Raw genomic sequence first — 16,864 nt, 5'->3', positions numbered from 1 at the left:
CTACTGCCTTTCAGGGCAACCTTTCACGATCCTCATTGTGAAAAATCTCTTTGTTATATCTAGTCTGAATGTATCCTGTTTTAGTTTAGAACCATTACCCCTTGTTGTATCACTACCAACTCTAATAAAAAGTCTGTCCTGATCTTTCCTGTAGGTCTTCAGGTACTGGAAGGCTGCAGTAAGGTCTCCCTGGAGCCTTCCCTTATCCAGGCTGAACAGCCCCAACTATCTCAGACTTTCCTTACAGGAGAAATTCCTCTGATCACCCTCATGGCCTTTCTCTGGACCTGCTGCACCAGGTCCATGTCTATCCTGTGCTAGGGACCCCTGAGCTGGATGCAGCACTCCAGGTGGGGTCTCACCAGAGTGGAGAAGTAGAATCCCTTCCCTCAACCTGTTGGCCGTGCTGCTTTGGATGCAGCCCAGAATACAGTTGAGTTTCTGGGCTGCAAGTGCACATTGCCTCTTCATGTCCAGATTTTCATCCTCCAGGATCCATAGGCCCTGCTCTGCAGGGCTGTTCTCAATCCATTCATCCTCAGGCCTGTATTTATAGCATGGATTGCCCTGACCTGGTGCAGAACCTTGCACTTGGTCTGGCTGAACCTCATGAGGTTTGTATGGACCCACTTCTTGAGCTTGTAAATATGTTAACATTTATAGTATTGTTGCAATGTTCAGCTTATGCTTAGGTAAGCAATATATCTACCAAAAGGAAAACATTTACAACCACTTGAGGCATTACTAACTTTCTGGCTTTCTACATTTTATTTACAGAAGTATTATATAGAAATGCTGTGAATGCTTTCTCCCTTCTGCAAAGGTTTTAGCAGTAAATAAAATTTACTTACTAATGCATTAAATAATTCTGCAATAATTTTGGCCAGACAGACCTTATTTGAATCTTTGCCCTGGATTTTTATTGGAACTATTGACCTATTTCTCTCAGTTCTGCCTATCTAGTAATTTAGTGTAAAAAATGATCATATGCATATTCTCTTTATTGAAAGTCTTGCTATGGCTGTCCTAAATGATTGTATATATAAAAATACGTGGCTGCGTAGTAACAAAGTTCTTGTAAACAGTTTGGTCCATAAAAAATGAGTTTCAGAAATCTAGAGTTTAAGACCAGATCTGTTTTTTTGCTGTTTCCTCTTCTGCTGTCCGTTTGAAGCCTTTCTGCTGGTCTTTCTCACTATCAGTGCAGATAAAATACCAAGGATTGATGATGTTTATGAAAGCTATGATGCATATGAATAACAGAAGGCAGCACTGAATTGGAAATTATCATGTCAGGGATTAATAAAATCTATACAGAAAAAGAACTGTAAAGGTAACTTCACTGGAACCCTTCACTGTGTTATTGAGTACATCCTGGTAAACAGTTCCTGTCTCTGCTATCAAACTGAAACAAGATTTACTAATCTGAAGTCAGAAGCATCATCTGCTGTTACAGTGTGGCAGACAGCAGTCGTATATTATGTGTAATATTGTCATAAACTGTAAGAAGAGAAGTTTTGGAACCACACCTAAGCGCAAGGGTGAAGAACAGCATCTATTGACTCTTCACATTCCCTTCTCTGACTGAGCATGGAAGCCCTGCTTTGCATTTGCTCTCATTGCAGTGGTTTTTAATACATCTAGCATTTCATTCCTAGCTATGGATGTGTTCTCCAGAAAAGTGATGGAAGAACTGTTTCTCAAAAGCTAATTGCTTCAAAGTAATCCTGTGATGGCTGAAGCTATACATGTCTCAAAATACTCAGACAGGCCCATGTAACTTAGTCTGATGTTTACCTGTTCCCTGGAAAGGCTACAGCTGTGTTTCCTTCTATCATGTACACACCACCTCTTCTGATCGGGTTTTAATGATAGGTGGCACATGTTGAATGAATAGTGATATACTTAGAATAAATTAAAACTGAGGACTCTGCTGAAGTATCTTTCTTATATTACAGAAATATTTTAAAATGAGAAGGAAAAGGAGGAAATACATCCTAATCCATGACCTAGTGTGTTGAAGTTGACACTATCCATAATCTCTGTATAAGAACTGTGACTACTGTGTTGAAAACAAGACTGTATGTGCCTGCATGCAAATATATTTAAATGGAAACACTAATATTGCTACAAGTAATAAATGGAGTAAAAGCACTGTTAGGTTTTCTTCTGCATTCTGAAACTTAGTTCTTTCAGTAGGGAAGGGGTAAGGTTTTTGGAGTCTCTTTTTAATAGACATAAATGCTCCAAACTATTACCTTTTGAGAAATCAGTAAAACAGGATCATCTATTAATGCTATTCATACGGGCTTAAAACAGTGTTGTAAACAGTAATTCAAAATACCTGGTTTCTGCACCAGTAGAGACAGAGAGGTATTTATTCAGTAAGAGATGAAAGGCATTACCAAATAACATCCTTACGGACAAATCTAGCAAAAATCTGAGTTTTCATAATATTAGTTTATAAGCAGCATGTTAAACACTTGAAAAATACTATATTTTTGCAAATGAGTTCTGTCATGACTGTTCTAAATATGTGAAGTGCTTGTTTCAGTAAATGATTGCGTTTAAATTTTCAGTCTCCTATGTTAAATGCCCTTACATTCAGGAAATCTAAACTGCTTTGGAATATGACAAGAAAGTTTGGTTTTTTTGGTTTTTTTTTTGTAGTACATGTGCCTGACTGAGAAAATGAGAACATTAAATTATTAATTCCTGACAGTCCTTTTGCTTGAAAATTATGCACTTGTTCATTCCTAAATTTATCTGAAACAGTGAACCTTTGGGGAGATGTTTTTGGAACTGTCAGTCTGCAGAATGACCTCAAAATAAGCTTATGCTTAAATGACCAGTACTTTTATTTGCACACATCTCACAGCACTAATATGCATCAAATGGTGCAGCAGATTCTACGTATGGTCGTTTTGCTGTCCGCTGGCTTCCATTCATCAGAAATAAGGGAAAGAAGAGACCTTTGCATTAAGGTGTAAATAGCTCTATCATAATCGTAGCTGAGTTTATAACTTTGCTTTTCAGAACCAGTGCAACACCAGTCCTCCAGCAAAGTCAAATCACAGAAGAGTAATAAAACTGACTGAGGTGGCTACTTCACATTCCTCAAGCCACTCACTTTTTACTCAGCATAGAAGATCTAGTAGTGTCAGTTCATTCCCATGGCCACTTCACCTTCATCAAAGGCAGACAGACATGAGAAGGCACCTGTCATGGTTTGACCCCAGTTGGCAACTAAGCCCCACACAGCCACTTGCTCACTCCCCACATGGGATGGGGAAGAGAATCAGGAGGGTAAAAGTGAGAAAATCTGCTGGTTAAGAAAAAATAATTTAACAGATAAAGTAAAAGCTATGCATGTAAGCAAAGCTAAACTAGGAATTCATCCACCACTTTCATGCGCAGGCAGGTGTTCAGATATCCCCAGGGAATTGGGGCTCCACCACGTGTAACAGTGACTTGGGAAGACAAATGTTATCACTCCAAAGGTCTTCCTCCTCCTCCTCCTCCACCTCCTTCTTGCCACTGCTTTATTTACTGAGCATGTGTTGGCATCGTGTGTTGGGTATGGAATATCCCTTTGGTAATTGGTGTCACTGTCCTGGCTGTGTCCCCTCACAATTCCTTGTGCTCTCCCAGCCTCCTCATTGGTGGGGTGGGGAGTAGAAAAGTCTTTGACACTGTGCAAGCACTCCTTGTCAATAATGAAAACATCCCTGTGTTATCAACTGTGTCCAGCACAAATCTGAATCAGAGCTCCATACTGGCTACTGAAAGAAACATTAACTCTATCCCAGCCAAAACCAGCACAGCATCCGTGGGTAATGTTCTTCTGAGTGGATTGTTTCAGAATGCAGTCTTATGATGTTAGTAGCAGTGTACTGTTTTCAGCATACTGTATTTTAGGGTTTTTGGAATACTGACCCTCCTGTGATGTGTAAACAGCTATGCCAGTCATGGCAGTGTTTCTTTTGCAGAGAAAGTTTTGACTTAATTCAGCTAGTTTGTTCTGCTAGAGAAGTCTGACTTCTGCACTGAGATTGATTAATTTTAGACTTAACTTCTTCTATTGCCTATATAAGCTTTCTTAAACTTGCTCTTAGGACTATTCAGTCATTATAAAGTTCAGCAGAATCTAGAGTCACGTTTGTATTTGTCAAACTCTGTGTAATGGCAACCCACTTGTTATGTGCTTAGCTATAAATTTATTAGACAATTCTTATGTCATTTTCTTGAGCAGCTTGAAATGAAAAGATGGTTGCTCTGTTCCTTAAAAACACTTTTGTGATATTTTTGTCCCTGTATCTTTTAAATTATTTTATTGCAAATTCTCTTTAAGGCATAATTCTTTTTTTGTCATGCATGCATCCCCTTTCACCTAGATGAGTAAATATGTTCATGTGTTGAAGTGGCTTACAGACACCAAGGCTCAGAGTGAGAACCATAGGTTCTTACGGATTATTAGCTCAGTGTGCCTGGCAGGTGTGCTTATATGGAGCTATAAAATAAAGGGTGTGCAAAGTACTTTTGAAGAAGGGGAAGAGTTGACCTTTTACCTAATGCAAAGTTTATTTATGTACCCTTGAGTAAATTAGCATATCAAGAATAACTTCATGGATTCTAAAATGCGAATTTTAATTCTGGAGCACAGATGAGTTCATTTTGTCTGATACATGGCTACCAAATTTGGACCTTCTCAGTAAGACATCTATTTGAATTCTTACTACAAATGTTGGTGTGCAGAGACTCCTGAAAAATAAGTAGTGTGTACTGCTAAGTTGGTGTGGTTGTCCTTAAGGAAGTTTTAGGTGGGTTTTTTGCCATTGGTTGTTTTTTGTTTGGTGTTTTTCTGAAGGACAGTAATGTGCCATCTTCTTTGGGAAAAAGGTCTTTACAAAATCTGAACAATACCACAGTCTGAAAAATATCTCAGAAATTGAGCACATCTTTGATGAAGGCAGGGTAGGAGGGAATAAACAGCTTTAATTATTCTCATGGTGTTAAGATATTAATAATTTTCACTTTAAAAGTGATTCTGTTGCTTTTTTCAGATGGTCCAGCTGATGCATCTGTTACAAATGGAGGCACTGCTGCTGTCACAGCACTGAATGATGACCTGGATATCTTTGGCCCAATGATCTCTAATCCTTTACCAGCAGCTGCAGTACCTCCTGCTCAGGTAAAATTTATTAAGCATATTTAGTTATATGTATGTGTAAATATTTACACGCACATGGGTATTTTCCTTTAAGAAATTGTTCATTCTCACAGAAGGAGTGCACACTTCTCAACACATCTTAAGCACCTCATGACGAGAGATGCTTAAACTGTAACACTGATATTTTTCTCACCTCTTCAAGCTTCTAGACTGCTTGGATATAGAAGTAGATGGTGTGGTCTTTCCTTCTGGTTATCCAGCTAAATTGGATTCTGTCTTACCCTGGTAATGGTAGTAATGTTTTCTTTTCATTTATATTCTTTGGTCTTGTTCTTTTTTTAATAAGTATTGCTGAATATAACTTTATGTTCTCAGGTTATTGGGCATCAAGTCATCCTTTTTAAGACCTCTTATTGCTTTGTGACGCTGATATTTAGGAAAGGCTGCAGCAGATGCTTCTCTCTTAGACCTGCTAAAAATTTGGGGTCTGAGGTTTCATACTCAAAATCAAGAACAGATATCAAGAAAAATTTATATTGCTACCTGGGCTGATTTGTCTTTTGTATCGTCTTGGAACTTGTACTTGAGAGTAGTATAACTCTTGCACCTGGCCTGCTCCTTCCTATAACCATGATGGTTTGGCAGCAAACCATCACCATGCCTGCTGTAGCCTGGAAAGGCGGCTTTGGGACACACAGAGAAACTGCTTGAAGCTGCAGCTCTCCTAAAGCAGCCATACGACTCAAAGAGCAGGGTGTTGGTGATGCACATGTACCCGGACTGGCTTCTGAGAGGGAGGTTTTGGAGTAGTGCTGGGGTAGCTTCTCCATCTGGGGCATTTTGTTAAGGTCATTTAGAAGCTTATTTTTGTGTAGGGCTTTCTGTCTCACTGTGCTGAACCAGAAAGAATTGTGTGTATTCTTGAATTTATGATTCTGGGATGTGTGATGTGTACTCTCTTCATCCTTTAGTTTTCATAGTATGTACAGTGGAAGAGATAATGATGAAAAGGAGTTCTGTGTGCCTTAAAGCAGACGTGTTATTCAACAAATTTTGTTATCCTTTACTCTTCCTTTCCCTGCTTGCTGCTGAGGGCTGACTTTGTACAACATGCTAGCGAGAGTTTCAGAGACTGAAACTATGTTTCTTTTTAAACATAATGCTACAGATAGCGCAAACTTCCCGCCCTGTGTTAAGCTACCCATAAACAGTGAGGGAAATAACATGTATATTTGCATTTGGATGTGTTAGCTAAAATTGCAAAGGAAATTGTTGGTGTAGATTTTCTTCTCTCTTATGGAAGTCTCTGGTCAAAGTACCAGGAAGAGCAATATCTGAGTGCTTGTTGTCTGCTATTCTAATGTTTTATGTCAAAACTGATCCCTGTAGAGCTAGATGTGCGAAGCAGCAACCCCTTTCTAGCTTCCCTTAGTTTTAAATTTATTACATTTGGGTGTAGATTGAGTAAATTCAAATCTAGAATTGTGAAGTTTTCACCAGATCTCAAAATAAATGGGCCAATGGTAGTATTGTATGTAATGGGTAGCACTGAATTCTGGTTTTCCCCCTTTCCAGCCATTCTGAAGCTGGAAATGATGACTGCTGTATGTGGTTACTGTGTGCCCAGGAGAAAAGAGCAACCTAAGAAAGAAGAGAAAAGCCTATTTTTGTTTCTATTCCTTGGACATGTGATGTGACCTGCTGGTTAAAGAATTACTTAGCTGAAGAATGCTGCAAATCCAAAAGAAGGCTAAATATTTAAGAGTGAAAAAAAGCAAAGTGAAGGGTGATACCCTAGGTGATAATGACTAGTGATGGGTTGAATAATGGAGTAGCTACTAAAGCATGCTGAATTGTATGTATAGATAACATTTTAAAGGCATTTCTGTGATAAAGATTTGGTCACTGGACTTTTTATGAGAGGAATATTTTAGCATGGTGTTCATCTTTGTGCTAATTTCTAGACTAAGTATGGTACTTACTAAATTGATTAAAAAGTGGTAAAAAGGACTATACTATTCTCAATATCTGGTGAGTATCACCTTGTTTATGTACTAGAAAGCATGAATATATTCACTTGCTGTAAACAAACCTGTCCAGATTTGTAGTGACATTTTTCTTTCCTCTGAGTGCTGTAATCAGGAGGAACAAACAGAACTTTAAGCAAGCATTTTTTTATCAAGCACACAATCCTTATGGTGTATTGCAAGATTTAATTCTTGCTTGTCTTCCATTTTTAATCAGTATCTCAAAGAAAATGTAGTGTAATCAGGTAATCTACAGATAAGAGACAGGAACACGGGTAGGTAGCAGAAGACAGGTTTCTGATGGTGATTATGTGGGTTGCTTGCTGAAGTGAGGCAAAGAGAATATTATTATTATCCTGGGTGTTTATTATCCTGAATATTATTATTATTATCCTGTTTTTCTTCAGGTTTATCAAGACTAGGATGGTGGTGTCTAGTCTGGGAACTGAGACTAGGGAGAAGTTGCCTCTCATTTGGCAGTGCTATAAGTATTTTGTAAGATCTTTCACTTTGCACCATGGAGAAAAGTTGTATGGGATTCAGAGAAGAGTTGGGAGAATGCAGGGTGCCTTATTATGGGAGGGTTTAAGGACTTGGTCTATTTAAATTTCTTGAAGTAATTAAGAGGTGTGATTATAATGTGAAATTATTTTGTGTGAGGTGGTTATTCGTGAAGCGGGCATGAACTCAGATCAGCAGTTCAGTAACCCTAACATTCAGTTCCTGTGGTTGAAATTGTAAAATTTAAAGTAGAAGTCCATCATCAAACCCTAGCTTCAACTTGTTTGAATATCTATTAACTGAATTTATTGAAATTTTTAAAAAATAAGTAGAAGAAGAGGTTCAAATATGGAATAGCATGGCTTGCTTTCTCGCTGAGATAGTTACCATTACGTTCTGCATTGTAGGTGTGTCTGAGCTGCCACAGTGAGATTTGAGAGCTTTTCTTCTGAAAAAGAAGGGAATTTATTGGTGCGCCTCAAACTGATCTGTATGACCCTTGAGTTTTCACAAGATTGCTTTTCTTCTCCATTTTAACCTGAAAGGCAGCATTTAATGCTAAATGCACTCTGTTTTATGGCACTGTAGAGCACAGAAATGTCTGTTTGAATGTTTTATTATGAGACTGAAACTTCATGATGTCTGCAAAACTTAGGATTTATGTCCATTGTCATAGCCAAGACATGTTTTTCAAGTGAAAATAAAAGGATTTGTTTCTCCTTTTTCAAATGTGACTTGAACATTGATGATCATGAGTACTTTGACTCTGCTTTCAGATATGTGTCTTTATCACAGTTTTCAAAAATATTTAAAATGTTTCTTCCACCATTCTGTATAGCTCTGTGCTATTATGCAAACAGTTGAATTTGTAAAGGACTGGTAAAGAACAATATGTGACAGAATAATTTGGGTCTTTATAGAATTTTGTCTATTAGCAAATTCAGGGGGGTTTAAGAAGAGTTACCTTAAGCAGCTTCTACAGTAGAACTAGATAAAAGGCATGTGCTATAAATTATACATTATTTATGGGTACAGAAAGGAAATAAGAACATTTCATATGTTTAATTAAGTTTTTTTCATGTGAAGTGGGCATAGCTAAATTATAGGTGTTAGAACAGGGTTTGTTGCCAAATATTGTGTAGGAACTGAGGTTCAACAAAGGTCTATATTTTTAGCTGTACTTAAAACAATCTCCTAAATTGTTTTAGCCAGATGTTAATTTCAAATTTTGTATGGTATGTCTTCCAGCTAAAGTGTGATCTTCATTCTTCAGTGAAATTTTTAGGGAGGAAGAGAAGGGGAGAACTGTGAGGTATTAAGTTTGGAAGTATTAATTCAGTGAAATATTTAAAATGTCTTTCTCCAAGCAGGATACTCAAATCTAGTCAGCTTAAACTTTCTTGGATTTTGTGTGTGTGTGTGTGTGTGGGCCTGATTTGAATTGTACTGTATTGGGAGGTGAGAATCAGTTCAATGGCTACAAAAGTGTATTTTCATAGAGATGGTGTAAGTTTTTCATGATTCATAACTGAAAAACTTTGGTGGCATATTTTAGATAAAGAGATGTTCATAAATACTCATTTTTCCCTGAAGTCCAGTGTGTGTATCTAGCATGGTTGCCATAGATTGGCAGACAAGTTTCAACTTATTAATGAATTGTGGTGATATTAATGTGTCAGAGTCCTCAGATTTTATGTAAAAAAATGTGTTGTTTCAGAAATTTGCTTTATCATGAGGGTTATTTAAACAAGGCAAGACTGGAGAGCTGTGTAGTCCTATTCCAATACAATCAGTTGAAATGCTTGTAGCTTGTGCTTACGTTTGCTTTACCCCTGTCTATATTTTCTGGTATCTGAAAGCAAAAGTTTCATTTCTTCTAATGGAGTTAGAGCAATTCCAAATGTGACTACAGGCTGGGCAGTAAGTTGAGAGCAGGCCTGCACAGAGGGACTTGGGGGGCTGGTGGGTGCAGATCTGAGCTGGCAGTGAGCACTTTCAGCTTGAAAACCCAACAGTATCCTGGGCTGCATCAGGAGAAGCGTGACCAGCAGGTCAAGGGAGGTGATTCCCTGACTCTGCTACACTCTCATGAGAGCCCTGCTTGCAGTCTGGGGCTCCAACAGAGGAAGGACATGGACCTGTTGGAGCAGAGGGGCGTCACAAAGATGCTCAGAGGGATAGAGCACTGGTCCTGTGAAGTGAGGCCGAGACAGTTGGGGTTGTTCAACCTGGAGAAGGCTCTGGAGACACAGTGACCTTTCAGTATTTGAAGGTAGACTACAGGAAAGATGGGGAGGGACTCTTTTTTAGGGATTCTAGTGACAGGACAAGGGAAAATGGCTTCCGACTGAAAAAGCGTAGGTTTACATTAAATATTAGGAAAAAGTTCTTCACTGCTAGGGTGGTGAGGCTCTGAAACAGGCTGCCCAGAGAAGTTGTGGATGCCCCCATCCTTGGCAGTGTTCAAGGCCAGATTGGACAGGACTCTGAGTAGCCTGACCTGCTGACAGGTGACCTGCTCATGTCAAGGGGTTGGAACTTGATGATTTTTAAGATACCTTCCAACCCAAACCATTTATGAATTAGTGATTATACTCTCTTTGGTGCTTTAAATGCCTTAGATGGAGCACAGTGAAAGGGCAGACATCATACTCCAGAACCAGAAGGAGTCAGCTGAACAGAGTCTAGAGGAACAAAAATTTATTTTGAGTTCTAGAGAAGGGAAATCTGAAGAAGGAGTTGGAAATGGGATGGCAGGGAAGATAAATGTTTTCAAGCCTAGACAAGGATGATTGCAAAGGAAATGTATTGCTTGTTGTGAGTACTGGGCATGCAGTAAAAAATAAAGTTGAATTTTTAATCTTATTGTGAGGTTAATTATATTCTTGGATATGATCTGAGAAAGTGATAGAAATCTTAATCTTTTTCAGATATTGCTGATAATTCCTAAAAGCAAGAGAACAGATGAGATTTCTTAGTGTTTTTCTTTGTGAACTGAATATAGTTGAGTGCTCATTTCCTCATTAGTTATTAACAGGAAATAGGAGTTGATTATTTTTAATGGAACTGGGTAGATGTCTAAAAACAAAATATGCAAAATCAAAACAGGAAGAGTTGAAATAAACATCAAGTCCATTTAAAGTGCAAAGATAAAAAGGGTAAGAATTGTATACAGAATTTAAGACCTTAATAATGTACTTAGTACCTTGATTACATAAGAATAATTGTGTGCTAGGCTGTATTTTCCCCTATGCAAATAGCTCTTCCATTCAGCAGGGAGAAATTGAAAATGTTGTGTGGGGCTATTATTTATCACCATACAAATAGAAAAGAGTAGAGGCCTGGCTTTTCTACAGGCCATCCCTACTTTCCTAGATACCAGCCAGAGCCAGAGACATGCCAGTAGCAGGAAAGTGCACATGTGCTTTTTTCTCTCCTGCAGTCCTTCTCTCAACTCCGTGTGTCCCACTGTCCCTCTTTAATTTCCTCTGTTGCCACCTCTCTTTCGATTTGTAGGGAAAATTCTGTTGCACTGATATCATGAAACTGCTTATCAGTATGATTCTTAAGCACCGGATGAGCATTTAGGTTTAGCATAATGACTCTCTAAGAGCACTGTGTATAGGAAAATGATTATATGAATGCCAGGTGTGTTTTTATGAAGGTCTTGGGCAGCATGACAATGTTAGAGATACAAAAATCATGTCAATGTTGGTTGTTTTTTACCTTGGATGCCACCTGCTGTTTTCTTGCCATGTATTTTGCATTCCCTTCCATTTATTCAGCTGATGAACACTTCAGGGAGTACTTGTCCGGTGCTTTGGCTCCTTTGAGGATCTTCCAAAACCAAACCGAATGAAGAGACATTAAGTGAACATTTAATCTTAGGTTGTAAACATAACATGATCAGACCTCCAGGCTTCCAGCTCTGCCTTTTAGAGAAAAGCAAATCCCTTCCTTGCTGCCTGCAGGCAGCAAAAGGGAAGCTCCCTCTGTTCACCCATTTGCAGTGCTCCTGTGTCCTCCTCCCTGCAGCCTGCTGGGCACAGCTGTGGCACACGGGCTGTCCCAGGCAGGCACCACAGGAGATGCGTGTCACCAGGGAACAGTTCAGTAATGGGCCTTCCTGGGTACATGCACAGGAAAACAAGTACTGCTCTTCAGGATGGGCTTTTATCTGAACATGTTGTTAAATCTGATTCTGGTATTTTTAAAGACTGGTTATGTCACACTGATAAAGAATTGTCTCAAATAGGGCTTCCTACTACCTACTTAAATAAAAATTGATTTGCTTTGCAACCAGAAATTATTGTGAGAAGGAAGAAGCTTTTTAAATATATAGAGAAAAAATAGGATTGTTTAGTTGTACACTGACCAGAGAGGTTTCACAGGTTCCCTCTGTAGTGCTGTGCTGTCAGCCCACTCTGGGTTGCCCACTTAGTCCTATCGACTTTGGCCCAAATTGGCTGTAGTATAAATAAGCAGGTTTTTCACTTTCCAGAAAGTTCTCCTTTTTTTTTCCTCCTCTTCCCTTTCTACAGCAGTTTTGGAAATTTTTTACTATCAGCTGTGTGAATCTGCAGTCCTTTCTTTTGCTGGTTTCTTGCAAATTTAGCTGGAATTGTTCAGAATTGTTCTGTGTTGTTTTGATTTTTTTTTTCCCTAATCTATGGCACTGCCTTATGCTAGAGGTTTTAGCACTTCAGAAGTCAAAAAACTTAATGTGTTTTTTGAAGCCGCATATTGAATATTTGTATTTTGTTTGTAACAAATCCAGTGTGACCATAGTGGACTTTTCAGGGCTTAGTCAGCAGCACACCAGCAAAAGCAGCAGATCCGAGATAGTTGCTTTAAGGAAGATTATAGGGGTGTTCTATATCTGTGTATTTTGTTATGCCCTTTGTCTGTCTGCTAAACATGGGTATGGGATCTCAATAAACAGATGTGGTTGCATGTTGAGTTCATTGACAGTGGTATTCCAAGGAAGATTTTCCTTTAGTATGGAGAAGAGTTGAAACTCATGCAAGCTGTGGGTGCAGTAGGTATATGCTAAGCAGTTGGGGATCACTTAGCTCGACTAAATAGGGCCATAGTTTAAGTATTATTTGCAGTCCTGGCTCTTTTTCATTGTGCATGCAGTTGATTTGCACTAGAAGTTCCCACTGGTATCAGGATGAGTTGTGTATTTTAAGAAATATAACAAGAACCTATGTATTGCCTGGTTCCCCTAGAAAGCCCCCATATGGAGTATGAGTATGAACAGCAACATAACAGCACTGAGAGACTGGATGTAATTTGCTTACAAAACATTCTGTTGCAAGAGCAGTACAAAGCCTGACAGCCTGCCTGTATTTTAGGTTTTCATTTGTAGATTGCAGTAAGTTTCAGATAATTATGCATTCTCAATAAGTGAAACGTGCTTACAGAGCTCTAAGCCAATTATGAACAATGTATTTTAGAAATTTTATTACTTGAAGTAGATAACCGAAATTTTGCCTTTTCTCCAAAGATACATTTCAAAGCACTTAATCTTTTGTTTTAGCTCTTCTCTAATCTATTCTGCGCATGAGAGGATTAATGAGATGTGAATTTTAATCTCCTTATTGATTTCCTAATTATTTTTCATAATCTAACTCCAGCTCTTGATTTATGCTTCTCACTGATGAAAAATGTAGAAGCAACAGAAATGAATAATCTGTATGTGTACACCCTGAAGCTGGCTGAAGATTTAGTTTTCTTTGTTTTGTAACCTCCATCTGGTCTGAAGGTCTTTCCATATTGCCTGTACTGCTTTTTTCTGTCTTTAGTCATACCACATATTTTTAAATTCCCATTCACTTAAATTAAGTTTTTGTCAGTTAATGAGGTTTTATTAAGTTGAGGGGCAAGGCTGTACAGCAAATATTTAACATCATCTTTTGCTAGTTTCTTTCAGTAGTCTGTCTTGTCTTTTATTTCCCAGAGCACTTCCACTAAACCAGCAGCTGCCACCTTGTCTGGAGCAGCCGGGGATCTTGATCTATTTACTGAGCAAACAACAAAATCCGAAGAGTCAGCAAAGAAACAACTCTCCAAAGACTCCATTTTATCACTGTATGGCACAGGAACAATGCAGCAGCAAAACGCTCCGGGTAAATAATGTTGTGAAGGTTTCTGTGCAGTCCTATTTTAATCTTTTATCTAGAAAAGTTACCTCCTACAAGTATAAAGCTAAGGTTGGGTACCTGCTAAATATATTCAAATGAAGGTTTTTATTTTCAGCTTTTATAAAACTGAGAAAAACTACTGAAATGTAATATGGATGCTAAAGAAAAACATATATGTGATTTTAATTTATTTATAGCTGTTCAAGTTATCAAGTGTACAATTTACTGAAAGATTTGTGAAGTTGGATTCTGCCATGCAATTAATCAGTGAGGGTCTGAGTCTCCAGTGTGCAGGCAGCAGTCTGTCAGGATCTCTGCAGAACTGTCAGAGCTTTGGTTTAGCTGTGTTTGTGAACACAAAGAGCTCCAATACAGCAACTGAAAGATTCTGGTTCATCGCAGGGATGCCAGACTTTCCTGGCAATTTAGCTCGCGGTGAGTGCTTTTCCTTTGAGAGTTTCAAAGTAATTTTTTGCTTTTACCAGAAGCTAAGTTGGCAACACTGACATATAGATGGACAGAGTTATCCTTACAATTATTTTGGTGCACTTCTGACTTGTGGGATGGGGGTGGAAAATCACGAGACACTTCTGCTGAAATCTTCCCTTCTCTGGTACAGGTATGTTCATGGGCTCGTCTTCTATGCCATTTACCACACAACCATCAACTCACTTTCAAGGCTTTCCAGCCATGGGAGTTCCTGTGCCAGCAGCAACTGGGATGATGGGAAACATGATGGGACAATCAGTACCAGTCATGGGACAAAGCACAGGCATGATGGTAGGAGTGGGAGTGCCCAATGGATTTACTGGTACTGCACCAACTGGTGTGATGGGACTTCCTCAAACTGTCGTTGGACCTCAAGGGGGAATGGTGGGACAGATGGTCACACCACCACAAAATAAGTATGGATTGCAACAAAACCAACAAGCTCAATGGAACCTCTCTCAGGTAAAGACTGGCCATTCCCAGACAAGAGTGATTTAGGAAGAATGATGCTTTTCAAATACAAAATGTGTGGCTGTAGGAGGAATGTTAAGTGTAGCCGAGTTAAAGACTACTGGACTGTGAACTGCTCAGAGGCACATGTTAACAAACCAGTGAATAGTTCAATGAAAGATAACTACTATGAAAGCACAGAATAATTTTGCCAAGGTAGACCAAACTCAGTTCTCAGTTTCCATAGCTCTTCTCATCCTGTCATCAGAGCCAGCCAAGTAAAAAGCTTATCTCAGATAGAGTTACAAAATTTGGAAATGAAACACAGCCTTATAACTAAAAGCAAAATTTTAACTTCTCAAGGATAGCCATTAACAATAAATACTTTCATTCACAGATTTCAGGATAAATTTTGGTGGAATGCGAAGTGCTTTCTGCTCTTAACGTTTTCCTGTAGATAATTTGCTTAGGTGCATCTGTTATTTATCTGTAGCATTTCCATCCTATGTTTTAAACATGTTTCAAAGATTCTCTAGAAGGTTTAATGTACGTGTAGTACTGTATTTGTACATTTTCCAAGGAAACATCTTGAAATCAAGTATTTGAGCATTTATTAGGGCAGGGTGAGGCAGAGGGATCAGACTCAAATTATTCCCTTGGGGTTCAGCGTGGATGATAGCAACTATTTTTTTCATACTATTGTTTGTATTATGATAACAATATAATAAATCCATACTTCTTACTTAGTAATGCAGGAAGAGAACCTTAGTGACTGACTTAAATTGGATGATATGAATTTTTACTGTTCTGCTCCATTTTACGGTGTGAACATTAATGAAGGTAAACAGCATTGCCTACATGGATAAAACAGCTCCTGTTTGAAAATACATGCTGTCATTCTGCTTTGAAAAGTAATTCTTAAAGGTGAAAATTTCAAAATATCAGATCAAAAAAATCTGCAGATATGCTGGTGGCAGTCTTTCCATAGGTAGCTAGCTTTAAAAAGACTCATATCAGCTTTGAAATTAAAATCTTGCCTCTTATCAATTACATGTTAAAACTTGGCTCCTTGAACAAGTTCTTCACATGTTCCTGTACCCCTTGCACATCAGATGTTGTCAGTATGATGACATTCCACAGTCTGCAGAACTCTGATCTAAACTCTGACTAATTGAAAGGGGGAGAGCTTGCTTTACCAGAGTAACATGTTTTATATAGTCTGCTGCTTAAGAATTCTATTCCAGAAGAGATGAACCACTGGGTAAAGCATGTTTTTATCAGCCTTTTTTTATATTTCCAGGTTCAGTGGTGGCTTGTTTTCTGCAGATACACAGTTCTGTGTGAAAGCATACAGAACTTAATTTTACCCTGAAATGCTAGTTTGCAATTTACTGGAATTTTTTACCAGTGTTTCAGTTTCATTTTGCAATCTGGTATTGTTCACTCATGTTTAAATAAACTCTGACTTTTACCTAGTGCTGCCTTTAGTTTGAATCAAATGTTACTTATCCAATATCTCTATTCATTGGCTCTGATTATTAATTGCTCCAAATGCTCTTTTGCTCCTAAACTCATTTTGACATTGAGCATTTAAAATTACAGTGACTAGATATTTGTAAAGACTACAAATCATTTTGCAGCAGCTCTGAAGTGAATGTGCTGAATTTTGAATTCTTTCCCACTTTTAGCTAGATGTTAAATTCATGTGAATTTGCTTTCATATGGATTATTTTACTTTTTTTTTTTTTTAAGGAATTACAGCATTTGGGGTAGATTCTTTAGCAAGGATGGTTGGATAATACTCAAGTTTATAAATTCACCTCATTCTTTGTTGATTGTCACCTAAATAGACAATTTCTGTAAAAACTGATGTAGTCAAGATTATGAAGTCTCCAAAGAAATGTTGCTGGGAAAAAAATCTGGAGCTGCAAGTGCAGACAAGACTACATTACTGGCTTTGCTGTTTCTTTATCACAGTTACTACAATTTTGTTTGTTAGCTTTGAAATTGTGAAAGCAAACTTTCACCAACCAGCCACACTGGCCACCTCCTTCACATGCTGTCAGTTCTCATGTGACACA

The 16,864-nt window shown here is 38.3% G+C and overlaps 1 protein-coding gene across 3 annotated transcripts in view; it reads left to right on the top strand.

Annotated features, from left to right (window-relative positions):
- SMAP1 (small ArfGAP 1) overlaps positions 1 to 16,864 on the top strand; it is a 91,050-nt gene that overhangs the window by 72,965 nt on the left and 1,221 nt on the right. For all 3 annotated transcript variants that reach the window (XM_041410683.1, XM_041410682.1, XM_041410681.1), the window contains 3 exons: positions 5,064 to 5,191; positions 13,661 to 13,829; positions 14,464 to 14,795. In XM_041410683.1, the coding sequence (XP_041266617.1) occupies positions 5,064 to 5,191; positions 13,661 to 13,829; positions 14,464 to 14,795 (629 nt within the window). The remainder of the gene's footprint in view (positions 1 to 5,063; positions 5,192 to 13,660; positions 13,830 to 14,463; positions 14,796 to 16,864) is intronic.

Source organism: Onychostruthus taczanowskii, unplaced genomic scaffold (genome assembly GCF_017590055.1).
Source record: "Onychostruthus taczanowskii isolate IOZ18803 unplaced genomic scaffold, ASM1759005v1 scaffold33, whole genome shotgun sequence".
Classification (NCBI taxonomy): domain Eukaryota; kingdom Metazoa; phylum Chordata; class Aves; order Passeriformes; family Passeridae; genus Onychostruthus; species Onychostruthus taczanowskii.
The sequence above is the reverse complement of the archived record's forward strand: the minus strand, read 5'-3'. Positions and strand labels throughout refer to the sequence as shown.